This window comes from Danio rerio, chromosome 4, assembly GCF_052040795.2.
Source record: "Danio rerio strain M-AB ecotype USA chromosome 4, GRCz13ab, whole genome shotgun sequence".
NCBI lineage: Eukaryota > Metazoa > Chordata > Actinopteri > Cypriniformes > Danionidae > Danio > Danio rerio.
The window spans coordinates 1,343,646-1,359,702 of record NC_141024.2 but is presented as its reverse complement, the minus strand read 5'-3'; the positions used below and the strand labels follow the sequence as shown (position 1 = coordinate 1,359,702).

Here is a 16,057-nt window from a genome sequence, read left to right as displayed (position 1 = left end):
TGTGTGTGTGTGTGTGTGTGTGTGTGTGTGTGTGTGTGTGTATGTCTGTCTGCATTTGTGTATGGATCTGTCTTTCTGTGTGTGTGTATCTGTCTGTCTGTGTCTGTGTTTGTGTATGTCTGTCTTTCTGTATGTGTCTGTGTGTGTGTGTGTCTGTCTGCATTTGTGTGTATCTGTCTCTGTATGTGTGTGTGTGTGTGCGTGTGTGTGTCTGTTTGTGTGTATCGGTCTTTCTCTATGTGTGTGTGTGTGTGTGTGTGTGTGTGTGTCTGTTTGCGTTTGTGTGTATCGGTCTTTCTCTATGTGTGTGTGTGTGTGTGTGTGTGTGTGTGTCTGTTTGCGTTTGTGTGTATCGGTCTTTCTCTGTGTGTGTGTGTGTGTGTGTGTGTGTCTGTTTGCATTTGTGTGTATCGGTCTTTCTCTATGTGTGTGTGTGTGTGTGTCTATTTGCGTTTGTGTGTATCGGTCTTTCTCTATGTGTGTGTGTCTGTTGCGTTTGTGTGTATCGGTCTTTTCTATATGTGTGTGTGTGTCTGTCTGCATTTGTGTGTATCTGTCTCTGTATGTGTGTGTGTGTGTGTGTCTGTGTCTGTGTCTGTTTGCGTTTGTGTGTATCGGTCTTTTCTATATGTGTGTGTGTGTGTCTGTCTGCATTTGTGTGTATCTGTCTCTGTATGTGTGTGTGTGTGTGTGTGTCTGTGTCTGTGTCTGTGTCTGTTTGCGTTTGTGTGTATCGGTCTTTCTCTATGTGTGTGTGTGTGTGTCTGTTTGCGTTTGTGTGTATCGGTCTTTCTCTATGTGTATGTGTGTGTGTCTGTTGCGTTTGTGTGTATCGGTCTTTCTCTGTGTGTGTGTGTGTGTGTGTGTGTGTGTGTGTGTGTGTGTGTGTATCTGTTGCGTTTGTGTGTATCGGTCTTTCTCTATATGTGTGTGTGTGTGTATGTATGTGTATCTCTTTGCCTTCATCTGTCTTCGTGTGTGTGTGTGTGTGTGTGTGTGTGTGTGTGTGTGTCAGGAGGTGACTATTCGTGGTGGAGGACTCAAACACGTGGCGTGTGCTGAGGATGAGGACTTCATTCAGGCTCTGGATAAGATGATGCTGGAGAACCTGCAGGTGAAGAACACACACTCATCTTCACTTTACTCTATTGTCTATATAGTTACAATCACACACACACACACACACACACACATCTCTCACACACGTTTCCTTATTATTTATTCATGACTTACTTTGTATCGAGAGGAATCATTTTAGCTGAGAAACTATTGTATATATTTACATCTTTCTTGTGTGTGTGTGTGTGTGTGTGTGTGTGTGTGTGTGTGTGTGTGTGTGTGTGTGTGTGTGTGTGTGTGTGAGCAGCAGCGCAGTGGCGAGGCGGTGAAGGTGCATCAGCTGGATGTGGCCATTCCTCTGCAGTTGAAGAGTCAGCTGAAGAAGAGCAGCGGGCCGTCCTGCACCAGCGCAGACCCTGCAGACGCTCCCGACATCAGCGACACCATGCAGTTCGTCATGCTCACACGCAAGGGCAACAAGCAGCAGGTCTGTGTGTGTGTATAAATGTGTGTGTTTGAGTGAGAGTGTGTGTATATTTAAAAAGTGTGTGTGTTTGAGTGAGTGAATGTTTAAGCATGTGTAATAGTTAGATAGTGTGTGTGTGTTTCAGTGAGAGTGTGTATATATAAATTGTGTGTGTGTGTTTGAGTGAATGAATGTGTATAAGCATGTGTAAGTGTGTGTGTTTGCATATGAGTGTGTTGAGTCTGTGCGCGCAAGTGTATTTGAGTGTAATAGTGTGTACATGTGTTTGAGTGTGTGTGAATGTGAGTGTGTTTGTGTGTAAGTATGTAAGTCTGAGTGTGTTTGAGTGTTTGTGTGTCTGTATGTGTCTATACAAGTATGTGCATGTGTAAAAATATATATATAGTGTGTGTGTGTGTGTGTGTGTGGAATGGTTTGGGTCTGCAGGGTGTGTTCAGGATGTGGCTTTGGGAGTGTAAACTACAGCACACAAACGCATACACTGTTAAAACACACACACACACACACACAGTGTGTTTGTTTTCTTTCTGCTGGTCTGAGTGACCCAGTTTATCTGTCCAAACTCTTTCAGAAAGTTGACATCCATCCCTCTGTGTGTGTGAACAGAGACTGAACACACTCCTGTTAGACACAAACACACACACACATACACACACACACAAATTGACAAATTGAGTCTGTTGATGTACTTCTAGAAGTGTGTATAATGAGAAATGACTGTGTGTTGGTGTTTGGAGAAGTGTATAGATAAGTGATGTGTGTGTGTGTGTGTGTGTGTTCAGTTTAAGATCCTGAACGTGCCGCTGTCGTCTCACCTGGCAGCGAATCACTTTAACCAGCAGCAGGCGGAGCAGGAGGAGCGACAGCGCATGAAGAAACTCACACTGGACATCAACGAGAGGCAAGAGCAGGAGGACTACCAGGGTCAGTGTGTGTGTGTGTGTGTGTGTGTGTGTGTCTGTGTGTGTCTGTCTGTCTGTCTGTCTGTCTGTCTGTCTGTCTGTGTGTGTGTGTGTATATGACCTGCTCACATGTGTGTTTGTATGACCAGCGTGTGTGTGTGTCTGTCTGTCTGTCTGTGTGTGTCTGTGTATATGACCTGCTCACATATGTGTTTGTATGACCAGCTTGTGTGTGTGTGTGTGTGTGTGTGTGTGTGTGTGTGTGTGTGTGTGTGTGTGTGTGTGTGTGTGTGTGTGTGTGTGTGTGTGTGTGTGTGTGTGTGTGTGTGTGTGTGTGTGTGTGTGTGTGTGTGTGTGTGTGTGTGTGTGTGTGTGTGTGTGTGTGTGTGTGTGTGTGTGTGTGTGTGTGTGTGTGAGAAAGAGAGAGGCACCTGCTTACCTGTGTTTGTATGTCCTGCTCACGTATGTGTGTGTGTGTGTTTCAGAGATGATGCAGTCTGTGGCTCAGAGACCCGCTCAAGCAAACACCAACCGTGAGCGGCGGCCGCGCTACCAGCACCCTAAAGGAGCGCCCAATGCAGACCTCATATTCAAGACCGGCGGCAGGTCAGACACACACACACACACACACACACACACATATTCAAGCGGATGCCTTATCTCTCAGTTTCTGACTGTGTTTGTGTTTGCAGGAGACGCTGATGATGATGATGATGATCAGGCTGAGTGATGAAGAGTTCATAACAGCAGAGACAGACAGACGGATGGACAGCAGAGTTACAATCACCTGAGCCAGGAGGAGACGAACACACACACACACACACACACGCCTGACTGCAGTGTCAGAGAGGAGACACACACACACACATACATGCACATACACACGCCTGACTGCAGTGTCAGAGAAGAGAGACATACCTACTTTCATTCATACATACACACACGCACAGAGATAGACAGACACGCACAAAGATAGACACACACACACACACACACCTGACAGGAACATCACTATTCTAAACAAAGAGTAGACACGTGGGACTGAAGTGTCTCTACACACACACACACACACACACACACACACACACAGCTGACTGTGTCCTCAGAGAGAACACTGCTGGTGCTGATGGCAGGTTGATCAGTGCTGCTGCAGGTTCTTGTTCTTCAGCTGATGATGATGTTGTTCTTCCTCCTGCTGTTTTTCCTCTGGAGTGTGTCTGCATGTGCCGAGGCCGGCGTCCGTCTGTCTGTGTGTGTGCTCGGTGTTCAGAAGGCAGAAAAGCGGACACACACACTGGTGAAGCAGGTAAGACTGAAGCCGGAGTGAGGAAGCAGCGGTCTGGGATGTGTAGAAAGTCAACAGGAAGTCTAATTCTGACTGCGATCCAATGTAGGCCTGTTTTACTGCAGTGCTGCTCGTCCATTAGTACAGTTACAGTTATTAAAACACAACTGCTTAAATAGGCATGATTCATATTTATTTACATTATCCTGATCTGTGGACTGTTCCCACACACACACAAACTAATGGCGGCGTTGTCTTGCTGTTCTTTGGTGTATCTAGCCATGTTCTTGATTGTATTTTTATTTTTCAGAGATGTTAAAGTTGCAAGACAGCCCGTTTATGCCACCTAATAAAAGATTTCGAAACCGTTAATGGCACGTTTGATCTCAGAAATCTGACTTAGTATGGCAAGCTTAATCTATAACCCGTACTAGTATCTATTTTCAAGTTACTAGTGCTTATTCAGTACATACTAGTGTCTATTCTGTACATACTAGTGCTTATTCTGTAGATACTAGTGCTTATTCAGTACATACTAGTGTCTATTCTGTAGATACTAGTGCTTATTCTGTAGATACTAGTGTCTATTCTGTAGATACTAGTGTCTATTCTGTAGATACTAGTGCTTATTCAGTACATACTAGTGTCTATTCTGTAGATACTAGTGTCTATTCTGTAGATACTAGTGCTTATTCTGTAGATACTAGTGCTTATTCTGTAGATACTAGTGCTTATTCTGTAGATACTAGTGCTTATTCTGTAGATACTAGTGCTTATTCTGTAGATACTAGTGCTTATTCTGTAGATACTAGTGTCTATTCTGTAGATACTAGTGCTTATTCTGTAGATACTAGTGTCTATTCTGTAGATACTAGTGCCTATTCTGTAGATACTAGTGCTTATTCTGTAGATACTAGTGCTTATTCTGTAGATACTAGTGCCTATTCTGTAGATACTAGTGCTTATTCTGTAGATACTAGTGTCTATTCTGTAGATACTAGTGTCTATTCTGTAGATACTAGTGCTTATTCTGTAGATACTAGTGCTTATTCTGTAGATACTAGTGCCTATTCTGTAGATACTAGTGCCTATTCTGTAGATACTAGTGTCTATTCTGTAGATACTAGTGCCTATTCTGTAGATACTAGTGCTTATTCTGTAGATACTAGTGTCTATTCTGTAGACACTAGTGCCTATTCTGTAGATACTAGTGCCTATTCTGTAGATACTAGTGCCTATTCTGTAGATACTAGTGCTTATTCTGTAGATACTAGTGTCTATTCTGTAGATACTAGTGCCTATTCTGTAGATACTAGTGCTTATTCTGTAGATACTAGTGCTTATTCTGTAGATACTAGTGCCTATTCTGTAGATACTAGTGCCTATTCTGTAGATACTAGTGCCTATTCTGTAGATACTAGTGTCTATTCTGTAGATACTAGTGCTTATTCTGTAGATACTAGTGTCTATTCTGTAGATACTAGTGTCTATTCTGTAGATACTAGTGCTTATTCTGTAGATACTAGTGTCTATTCTGTAGATACTAGTGTCTATTCTGTAGATACTAGTGCCTATTCTGTAGATACTAGTGCTTATTCTGTAGATACTAGTGTCTATTCTGTAGATACTAGTGCTTATTCTGTAGATACTAGTGCCTATTCTGTAGATACTAGTGTCTATTCTGTAGATACTAGTGCCTATTCTGTAGATACTAGTGCCTATTCTGTAGATACTAGTGCCTATTCTGTAGATACTAGTGTCTATTCTGTAGATACTAGTGCTTATTCTGTAGATACTAGTGTCTATTCTGTAGATACTAGTGTCTATTCTGTAGATACTAGTGCCTATTCTGTAGATACTAGTGCCTATTCTGTAGATACTAGTGTCTATTCTGTAGATACTAGTGCTTATTCTGTAGATACTAGTGCTTATTCTGTAGATACTAGTGCTTATTCTGTAGATACTAGTGTCTATTCTGTAGATACTAGTGTCTATTCTGTAGATACTAGTGCCTATTCTGTAGATACTAGTGCTTATTCTGTAGATACTAGTGTCTATTCTGTAGATACTAGTGTCTATTCTGTAGATACTAGTGCCTATTCTGTAGATACTAGTGCCTATTCTGTAGATACTAGTGCTTATTCTGTAGATACTAGTGCTTATTCTGTAGATACTAGTGTCTATTCTGTAGATACTAGTGCTTATTCTGTAGATACTAGTGTCTATTCTGTAGATACTAGTGCTTATTCTGTAGATACTAGTGCTTATTCTGTAGATACTAGTGTCTATTCTGTAGATACTAGTGTCTATTCTGTAGATACTAGTGCTTATTCTGTAGATACTAGTGCTTATTCTGTAGATACTAGTGTCTATTCTGTAGATACTAGTGCTTATTCTGTAGATACTAGTGTCTATTCTGTAGATACTAGTGCTTATTCTGTAGATACTAGTGCTTATTCTGTAGATACTAGTGTCTATTCTGTAGATACTAGTGCCTATTCTGTAGATACTAGTGCTTATTCTGTAGATACTAGTGCCTATTCTGTAGATACTAGTGTCTATTCTGTAGATACTAGTGCCTATTCTGTAGATACTAGTGTCTATTCTGTAGATACTAGTGTCTATTCTGTAGATACTAGTGTCTATTCTGTAGATACTAGTGTCTATTCTGTAGATACTAGTGCTTATTCATTAGATACTAATGAGCGCTCCTGCTCTTCACCCTATTCTGCAAGTGTAACGCAGTGCAGTAAATCACACGCAGTGAGTGATCTGAGGACAGCTGAGTTTATTCACACACAACAAAGTAGACATTTGACCAGCAACGTTCTCATACACAGACACACACACACACACACACCATCACAGAGGAGTGCTGCTGTGTTTCTGTGCATCAGTTTTCTTTGTTCATTGTCGTGTTGTTGCGAGTGTGTTAAATGTGTGTGTTGTGGGTTGAGCCTTTGTGTGTGGTACATGTTGTGTCACATTGAACACACAGCAAACACCACAACTTAAACACTCACACAAACCACACAACTTTAACAGTGCTGGTGTGGTGTATGTTGTGTGTGATCCCACCGCTCTGACACACAGATGCTGTGAGCAGATTGAACTGGTGAGTGCTCTCATAAACACACTAAAGGCTGAGGCACTGGAACAACACATGACATCCCTCACACACACACACACACAGAGAGAGAGAGAGAGCACATATATGTGTGTGTCATGTGTTCCAGTGTCAGCGCTGCAGCCTCAGCCTTAGGTGTGTTCATGAGAGCTCTCGCCTGCCATGCAGGAGTCGCCAGTTCAATCCCTGCACACAGTGACTGTGTGTGTGTGGTGTGTATGTATGTTGTGTGTGTGTCAAGGGGTGTCACATTCACAATCATGCATTCTGTGTCCTTCAAAAGCAGCTTCGTTTGAAGCAAAATACCGGAGTCAAAATCTAAAATAAAAAAAACAGCACACACACACACACACACATTCATTCACAGTGAACTCCACATGACACACACACACACTCTGCATTTGGACGTCTGTGGTTTTGTGTGGGAGGAACTAAACTTACATTTATGAGACAGAAGAGTGAGGCCTGCTGCCAGAGGAGGAAGGAGAGATCAACAACACACACACACACACACACAGTGTCCAAATACACAACTACAACAACACACTCTCAGACACCACCTGCCAGCATCAGGACAAGGTGTGGGGCGTTCCTCTACAAACAACACTGAGGTAAAAATAGTGTACATCTCAGCTTATCATACACCAGTCAACACTAGCTCTGTTCTATTTGTTAATGTTTTCTTACATGGGAAATCTTTAAAGTAGACGTTTCACCAGTGAGGGTCTCTTGGAGGATCTCAGCAGCAGTCACATGATAATGAGGAGGTGATTGGCTAAAACACATTCTGGAGTCATGTGATTGATAAACAAAGATGGCGGCTGTGAGACTCACTTCACCTCCACCTGTTTCTGTGTTCTGTTTGTTTTAGAGATGTAAGCACTGTCTGAGATCCTCCTCAGTGATAAAGTAGACTCGTTTTTACATGTAAATCCTCAAAGCAGTGTCGGCTTTCTGAATTCTGGACGTGTGGCAGATAAGGTAATGCTAATGTTGTTTGTTTTTAGTTAAACTGCATGCTCGGGCAGTCACTGATCACATGCACTGAACTGTTTTTCCTACAAATAAATACTTGAAATCACTTTATATTACATATTTTCTTAAAAAGCACTTAATTAATGACTGCATATACATAAAGTGGCAGTAAATGTGTGTATGCTCTTAAAAATCAACTGTATTTACACAAATATTCCCTCTTAATGGGTGTTTGCTCAGCATTGCATATCTGATGATCTTATTACTTTAGTCTTTTAATAATGTATAACTACAGCTATTAATTACTTTAGTGAATTAATCATGTATACAGCTTAAAAATGAGAGTCATTTCATATTTGCATTTAGATTTGTGATTTAACTTTCTTGTCTGTCGCAATATATAAACTTAATATTTTCAGTAAACGAACATTATATGTACACATTTAGGATTCTCTAATGTTGGTAAATGGTCTGTATGGATAAGTATGATACAGTCAAGTATAATATTTAATAATAATTTAGTATTTTTATTGCTTTTCTATTGATTTTTCTATAGCTTTTCCTAATTAATTCTAAATGTAACTCTTAAATGAAACGTACTCCCTAATGCTCCATCATCATGCAATGCATACACTTTTACTCCCGTTATATTTTACATAAATATGACACAGAATGATCCAAATCTAAAACAAGAAATTATAAATCATAATGTGGCATATTAAATGACTAATTACACCAAGTAATCTACCCAGCATTTTTTCAGTTACAGCTTAATGTCAATTTTTAATGAATAATTAACAATATTGTGTAGTAGTATGCTTTTTTATATTTATGTACAGTATGTGCGATGCTGATTCATCAATTCAGATATCCACAACTGTATTTTTGTAGCTCTTAAAGGGGTCATGAACTATCTCATTGTTTAGTAATGCACAGTTCTCTGAGGTGCGCTTATAACGGTGTGAAGATCATCATCAAACATAGTAGCATTTATCATTATTGTCTGAGCTGTTTCTGACTCATCAGAACACTGAATAGGCGTGGCCAATTGTAGACTCAATAGTAAACGCCCACTGCTCTGATTGGCTTTGAGCTGTAATATGATTAACAGTTCTAAACAGGCAGTGAATTAAGTGGAACTTATTCATCCTATGACATCATAGAATGAGGATTCTAGAATCTGTTCTACTCTGTCAAACTGCTTTTAGTATACGAGCCTAGACCACATAACCAGTCTTTAGTTGCTCGTTTGTACGCCTTAAAGTTAGTTTTAGACTATTGTTATACGTCTATTAGATCTTTACTTACAAATTTATCCTTGTTTTATCCAAGAAGTCTATGTTTAGATGTATATTAGTTGTCTTAAAAACCTTGCATTCTGCCATCGAGTTGTTTGTTTGCATGGGAAGTGGTGTTTTGTTTGTACATCACGTTTATAAATGAGAGCCCTGCTAATTAAGCTTAAAAAAGGTAGTAAATGCCAGGGATCTTTCTGAATGCAGCGTACTTTTACAGGCTGTGCTGCAATGCTGACATACACTTGAGTGTTAGGACGTGTCTCTTAGCAGTCCCAGTTTGCGCAGAGCGTCCCGGCGGGCCTCATCGGTGGCTCCGCGTCCTGAAAACTGCACCGTAATTCCCTGAGTGCGGAAGGACTGTTTGGGCAGAGACTTGCGGCGGTGCTCTGGGGATGCTGGAGGCCGTGGGCCACTTGTAGGCTGCGCTCTTTGGGGTCTCGGAGCAGGAGTGGGCGCCTGCTTCCTCCAGGATGGCTCTGAGTTGGAGCTCTTGTCATCAGTTGTAGAGTTGAAGGTTTTGGGTCGGGTGTGTTCGGATAAGCTCACGACTCTGGATCTGCCGCCGAAGCTGTTCAGATGGACCTCCGGTGCTTCTGTTTTGGCCGCCGGGATGGACGGGGACTCATTTCTGAAGGAGGCCGTAGGGTTCAGAGTGATGCTCTTTCCACCAAAGCTGTTGAAGCCGCTTTGAGTGACTTCAGCGCTGGTGAGCATTGGAGATTTGGGATGATCTGTAGTGTCTTGGTCAGATCTGAGAGTGGTGTTTTCAGTGCTGTTGCGTCTTATTTGAGGTTTAGCTTTGGTTTCTTCACTTTGGGAAGAGTGTATGATGGATTTAGGGTTGTATCTGTATGTGTTTTCAATGCTGTCGCTTCTTGCCGCAGGTTTAACTTTGATCTCTTCAAGTGGAGAGGAGTGAATGTCAGATTTAGAGTTGTATCTGTATGAGTTTTCGATGCTGTCGCGTCTTGTCGCAGGTTTAGCTTTGATTTCTTCAACTGGAGAAGAGTGAACTTCAGATTTGTGGTTAAATCTGAATGCTTTCTCGATGCTATCGCTCCTCGTAGCGGGTTTAGCTTTGATTTCTTCAACTGGAGAGGAGTGTATTTCGTATTTAGGGTTGTGTCTGAATGAGTTTTCAATGCTGTCACTCCTTGTAGCAGGTCTAGCTCTGATTTCTTCAACTGTAGAAGAGTGGACTTCAGATTTGTGGTTAAATCTGAATGCTTTCTCCATGCTTTCACTTCTCATAGCGGGTTTAGCTTTGGTTTCTGCATCTCTTGGTGAAGAATGACTGTCAGATTTGGGGTTGAATCTGGTTTCAGTGCTCATCATTGCTGGTTTTGTACTGGATTCTTCTTTTAGAGATGAGTGCATGTCATATTTGGGGTTGAATCTTGCTTCAGTGCTCATCATTGCTGGTTTTGTACTGGTTTCTTCTTTCGTGTGCACGACGGATTGCGTTCGTCTCTGAGCGAGTCCGAGTTTTGAAAGCGCCTCCATTCTGGATTTATCCGGCGTTGGGTCGCAAAATGATACGCTGCGCATGGGCAGGTTTCGCACACACGCTGGTTCTCCACCATCCAGAGGGTGAGCTGATCCGCTGAGGTTTGCTAGCATTAGCGCGCGGCGCTCCTGCACGCTCACAGCTTCGGCTGCGATGGAGTGCGGGATGTTTTCGCGGCTGCCCAGCAGGAGGCTGATGCTCTCGGGGAGGCGTGTGGGCTTGGCGTGGGTCGGAGGGCCGTGTTTGTGGGATTGTGGGAGCTCTAGACTGCTCCTGCGCTGGTTGTCTGATGTGTTGGAGTCTCGTCTGGCCTTCACATGAGTCTCTGCAGGAGAAACCAGCTCTCGGAGATCTGCCAAAGTGAACAAATTTACAGCTGCGTAAGAACAAATGCTTTTCTTCAGGGTCAAAAATGATAAATGGAGAAACGACAAGTTAAAATATGAGATTTAACATGGCACTAGGCAGAAAATGACACGCACTGATGAATTATTCACTACAAAACTAGCAATGTACGCTAACAAAATCAATATAGTTAGTTTTGATTTCATTTGTACGTTAATTGTTAGCATCTCTTGTGGTTGTTGTTTTTGTGTGTACCTGTCAGTGTGTTTGTGGGTCTGTGTGTGTGCTCTGTCGGGTGGACCAGATCGATGATGTCCTGATCTGCAGGACTGTGCTGTGCTGAAGCGCGTGTCTCCTGCTTCTCCACCTGCCACTCTGCTCCACTTGCTCTTCCGTTTCCTCTTCCTCTTCGCTCCGGCCGCTCTTTCTCCTCCAGAGAGTCGATGGTCTCCTCGAAGAACTGGATACACTCCCTCTCCTCCAAACTGAGGAACTGCAGATCATCCTCCTGCAGAAACACACACAGAGATCACAGTGTTACTAAAGGAAAACTCAGTCTGCACCCGCACAAAACTCCACAAAACTTGTATATAACTCGCACTTCGGTATTATCGTTCATTTATTCATTTGCTGGAGATTGAAACTGAATTTAGAAATAGTTTTATAGCAAATCTTTGCGCTTAATGAAGTAAATAAATATATTGGCTAATGGATGTGTTCAGTGGAGTGTGTACAGCACCGTTTCCTCACTCCACCAAAGTAAAGGAGTAAAGTAAAGAGAAAGTAAAGAGGCCGAATGGTGGAGGCTCAAACTGTATTTTTTATCCTTAAAATGGCAAAAGTGGATTCAGACACACCCTTAATGCTTTTGCACCATGCACTTAAGACTTTGCACCTAGACAGGTAAAATAGAGCCCTCTATCTCCTCTCCACCAATCAGCTGGAGTGTGGCTTGCGGTCTGCACACCACACGTTTCTGCAATATGGCTGAATTATTAATATTATTATTATTATCAATAAACAGAAGAAAGAAACTCATTGCGGTTTGGAATCACTTGGGGGAGAGTAAATAGTGTGTAAATGTTTATTTTATGCTTATAAATATTAATATAAACATATTTTATGCTTAAATTGCTTATATTTTGTTAGCATCCCTGTTTGTGTGTGTAGTGTGAGTTTGAGTCTGGCAGTGTGTGTCTAAGTATGTTGTGGGTAAGTGAAAGTATTAGTGTGTGTGTGTAGGAGTATTAGTTTGTATGAATAAGTATGTTGTGTGTATGTGTGCAAGTGTATGTGTGTTTTCATGAGAGAAACTGTGTGTGTGAACAGTAGTCTGCTTGTTGAGCGGGCCCCTGAACACACCCTTCACCCTGAACGGCTCCTCTGTTCACTGCTGTTGCTTCACCTTTGTGGATCAGCTTCACTTTGAGCCATTAGACTGTAGAGGAGCAGCAGATTCTGCATATCAGACTGTTCAAACACTGATCACATTACAGCCTGCACAATCATCTCATGCACACAGAGAGACAGAGCATCATCTGAACTGTCTAACCACTAACACAGGACCATGGAAGTGTAAACAAGTGTGATACAGCTTTCAAATTATCCTGGTGTATTATACTGGAGTCTATTGCTTTTTTCAGCACACAAATAACAGCTATCATACATTTTTAACATGATCTGCAGAAAACACACTTTAAATATCTAGTTTATACAGCCAGACCAATGATTAGCCCTCCTGTGAAATCAAAATATTCCCATGTGCTGTTTAACAGAGATATTCTCAACACATTAATCAATAATCAATCGATGGACATGAGCGCAATCATTAATGGTGATGCAGTATATATGTCGCTCACACATACAACACTAATCCTAGCAACATTTGAGCTGATTGTGCATCATCTCTATCTCTGTTAGTGGTGTCTGTATGTTTAAAAACACTGCAGTATTTACTGTAAATGACTATAGTATATCTTCATGTGGGTGTCTGATGACTGAAAATAGATCTGGCAGCAGATATCACAGCCTCTGTTACTCTTAACCTTTAACAGATATTATTGTTTATTCGGGATATGTGGTTTCACATTCTGACTCCAATTGCTTATTAATAAATTGCTAAAATGACTATAATTAAATCAAATATTCTTAATAATGAAATATGATGTGTTCTGTGAAAGAGTGCTTTTGCATTGTGATGATATTATATTGTTGTTCAATAATAATGTGTGGCATAAAAGGATCTTTAAATGGCAATAATATCGTTCATCACAATAAATTGTGATGCAATATGTCCTACAACAAAAAAGACATTGTGACAGGCCAAATTTCAACCATTAAACATACTAGATTTAATAGTTAAACATCATAAAATGCATAATAAAGTCTAATTTAAAGGCTTAACTAGGCAATGGTAGGGTAATTAGGACATAATAATCATTGTTAATAAGTCAATGGACAACAGCGCTCTGTTCTGGAGACAAACGAAAGGTGTGTGTGTGTGTATATATATGTGTGTTTGTGTGTGTGTGTGTGTGTGTATATATATATATATATATATATATATATATATATATATATATATAAACTATAATAATATAATATTTATATAATATATATACATAATATATGATAAATATATAATATAATATAAATATATATATATATATATATATATATATATATATATAAAACCTGTGGTTCCTCTCGTACTGAGCGAGATTACTAGCTCAACAACGGACCACATCAGTAAACGGGGGTTGTTCAAAGAACCAAACTTTAACTACTGTATGTGCACAAAATGAATTGTCATCTGAATGTTTAACACAAATCCTTCAAACTACTTGGTTTTATAGGTTTCATTTAGCTTGTTTTCGATGTGATAATGGTCAATCATTTTAATTGTAGTTGCATCAGAGTAAATTAATCTGATGCATTGAATGAGACATACGTTTGTTTGACATTTTGTTTGTTTTTTACTGTGTTATGCTCTGGTAAAAGCGTCTAGAGTACTGGAAAGGAGCTATAGTAAAGTATTGTTGTTGTTATTATTAAGAAAAATGTGTATAAATGCTTAATTGTAATCAACAACAACAAGTGATATTAAGAATTAAGGCTGCACAATTAATCGATTTAGCATCGAGATGGCAGTGTTAGAATTATTAATTGAATTATAATCGAGCAGGAGCTACAGAATTATGTTTAATCATCGTATTTATATCGAATTTATGTAATTTATGCCAAAAAAAAAAAATCTTTTTTAGAGTTTTGTCTTGTTTCTAGTCCAAATATCTACATTTCAAAGCAAAACCAGATTATTTGACTTACTCCACCGGGCAGATAATTAGCTTGTTCAAAGGAAAATCTCTTCATTTTTCTGACAGTCAAAACAAAACAGTATTTTCACTCCTAAGAATGTTTTGATATTTGGACTATAGAAACGAGACAAAGTAAGAAAAGCCTTTTTTCCATTGTGGTTTTTTAATTTCTATACTTGAATACTGTTAGACTCCCCAGACAACTATCAAATAGTGTTTTTCCATGTGAAGCTGTATTGATATCGCAGCATTTAACGCAGAAAAATAAAATATAGCAATATTAGATTTCGTGCAGCCCTTCTAGAAATCATTCATGCCAAACAGGGCTTGTTCGGATTACCAAATCCAGCTCTATGATTTCTAATAATAGTGCTGCTCATCCTGCAGGCATCTGACAGAGAGTGTGTTGAAGAGTCATTCAGAACCGGCTGGTTTTCTGCGGATGTGTTAATGTTTGACATGCTGCCCGACTGCATTCTTGCCTTTACTACAGGATGGTTTCTGTGAGCTCAGTGAGTAAGACACACACACACCACACCACACCTGTCCTCGACACAAAGACCGTCCTGTCAACCAACTGGTTTCTCCGCTTGTGTATAAATCAGTGTGTATTTCCACCGCTCACAAAAACGTTTTTGATCCAAATAAGGCTGGGTTTGGCCTGGCTGCAGTTATTACTCTTGGCTTTGAGTCTAAACACTCCACAATTTGAAATAGTATGGCTTTTACTGTCATATAGAAGTAATCGAGCTGAATCGATTCATACTCACAGCGCAGTCATTCAGGCCGTAGTGCAGCGTCCGGCTGTTGTGCATGTGGACGTCCATTCCTGATGTCGTTGGGGTCACGAGGTCAAGCACGAGGGGTCAGGGGTCGTGCGAAATGGTCTGGGCATTTCCACGCACCTGACTGACCTGTTTCACATGATGTACACACACCTGCAACAAACATGAATAGTGTTGAAACACATCCTTTAGGTTCAGCGAGACACGCTGACTACAGCCGGAAGACACAACTACACCAGTTCTTCATAAACATTCATGGTAAAACCATTAGGTAGTAATACATTTACTAAACAATAGTGATGCAAACAATAACACAACACACTAAAATGAGGAATGAACAATAACTTATATGTGTTAAAAGAGAAGTAGGATTGTAAAAATATATATTTGTGTTTTTCCTATCACTTTTTATTACAATAATATTAATAATAACAAATAATAATATAAAATGAACGCTAATTCCTTGTTTATGTTGGGATCAACTGTGATATTATTATTATTATTATAAAAAGTGGTGTATTTGTACTCTTCTACGTCTCTTTTTATATCGTTTAAGTAAAATTTGCCTTATTTTAAATATGTTTTTTTTAGTATGATCAGTCAGTTTATTGATTTATGAATATTTTAATGACAAACACGGTTCCCTTTAGTTCTCAGTACGGTGTTATATTGACAAAACACGTCAAATAATCACGATAAATATGAACTACTAGTGGAAATAGATAAAAACAGCTGCTTTACAAATATTCTTAGTCGTATTATATTATATTATAGTTATAATGAAAAAAACAACAAACATATTCAGATATTCAGGATATCGCTGAGATTCTCCCAAACACGAGTAACGTTAACTCGAATATTTTGAAAACGGTTAACGGCTATAAAGAAAGTGGTTAAACTTACCCAAACATCTTGAAATGGCTTAGTAGAGCAGGTTAAACGAATAAAGCCGGTGTCATCCCGTTTCTGT

The 16,057-nt window shown here is 40.1% G+C and overlaps 4 protein-coding genes and 1 long non-coding RNA gene across 16 annotated transcripts in view; 3 read left to right on the top strand and 2 right to left on the bottom strand.

Moving 5' to 3' along the window:
* The window catches only part of upf2 (UPF2 regulator of nonsense mediated mRNA decay), a 24,236-nt gene extending 20,131 nt beyond the window's left edge, over positions 1–4,105 (top strand). For 3 of the 6 annotated variants that reach the window (XR_015942129.1, XR_015942131.1, XR_015942130.1), the window contains 6 exons: positions 1,016–1,114; positions 1,367–1,546; positions 2,329–2,470; positions 2,934–3,054; positions 3,141–3,287; positions 3,346–4,105. Coding sequence is in view for 3 of the 6 variants with exons in the window: in XM_087247739.2 (XP_087103865.2) it covers positions 1,016–1,114; positions 1,367–1,546; positions 2,329–2,470; positions 2,934–3,054; positions 3,141–3,150 (552 nt within the window). In the remaining 3 variants the exon portion in view is untranslated. Of the gene's footprint in view, positions 1–1,015; positions 1,115–1,366; positions 1,547–2,328; positions 2,471–2,933; positions 3,055–3,140 lie in introns of all 6 variants that reach the window. The other 3 variants (XM_087247739.2, XM_087247742.2, XM_087247740.2) reach the window with 1 other exon arrangement.
* LOC148679883 (uncharacterized) overlaps positions 1–16,057 on the bottom strand; it is a 759,583-nt gene that overhangs the window by 80,130 nt on the left and 663,396 nt on the right. The window lies entirely within an intron of this gene.
* Positions 4,105–6,828, top strand: LOC148679888 (uncharacterized). Its single transcript, XM_088650981.1, has 3 exons — positions 4,105–4,111; positions 4,497–6,077; positions 6,394–6,828. Exons 1-3 carry the CDS (start codon positions 4,105–4,107, stop codon positions 6,405–6,407), a joined length of 1,602 nt encoding a protein of 533 aa, XP_088507107.1. The 3' UTR covers positions 6,408–6,828.
* proser2 (proline and serine rich 2) lies at positions 6,505–16,057 on the bottom strand. The gene is made up of 4 exons (XM_087247759.2): positions 15,991–16,057; positions 15,073–15,240; positions 11,241–11,493; positions 6,505–10,992 (listed from the first exon to the last, which is right to left on the bottom strand). Exons 2-4 carry the CDS (start codon positions 15,127–15,129, stop codon positions 9,383–9,385), a joined length of 1,920 nt encoding a protein of 639 aa, XP_087103885.2. The 5' UTR covers positions 15,130–15,240; positions 15,991–16,057; the 3' UTR covers positions 6,505–9,382.
* The window catches only part of LOC101885658 (glutamate receptor ionotropic, kainate 2-like), a 98,654-nt gene continuing 90,161 nt past the window's right edge, over positions 7,565–16,057 (top strand). For 4 of the 7 annotated variants that reach the window (XR_015482321.2, XR_015482322.2, XM_087247745.2 and 1 more), the window contains exons 1-2: positions 7,660–7,841; positions 14,690–14,814. The gene's annotated coding sequence lies outside the window, so the exon portion shown is untranslated. Of the gene's footprint in view, positions 7,628–7,659; positions 7,842–14,689; positions 14,815–16,057 lie in introns of those variants that run through there. The other 3 variants (XR_015942133.1, XM_088649910.1, XM_087247746.2) reach the window with 2 other exon arrangements.

Coding starts and splice junctions, on each gene's coding strand:
- proser2 (XM_087247759.2), bottom strand. CDS start 15,129: ATGGACGTCCACATGCACAACAGCCGGACGCTGCACTACGGCCTGAAT. Junction 11,494..15,072: donor ACGGCCTGAATGACTGCGCT/GTGAGTATGAAT, acceptor GTGTTTCTGCAG/GAGGATGATCTGCAGTTCCT. Junction 10,993..11,240: donor ACCCACAAACACACTGACAG/GTACACACAAAA, acceptor TCACTTTGGCAG/ATCTCCGAGAGCTGGTTTCT.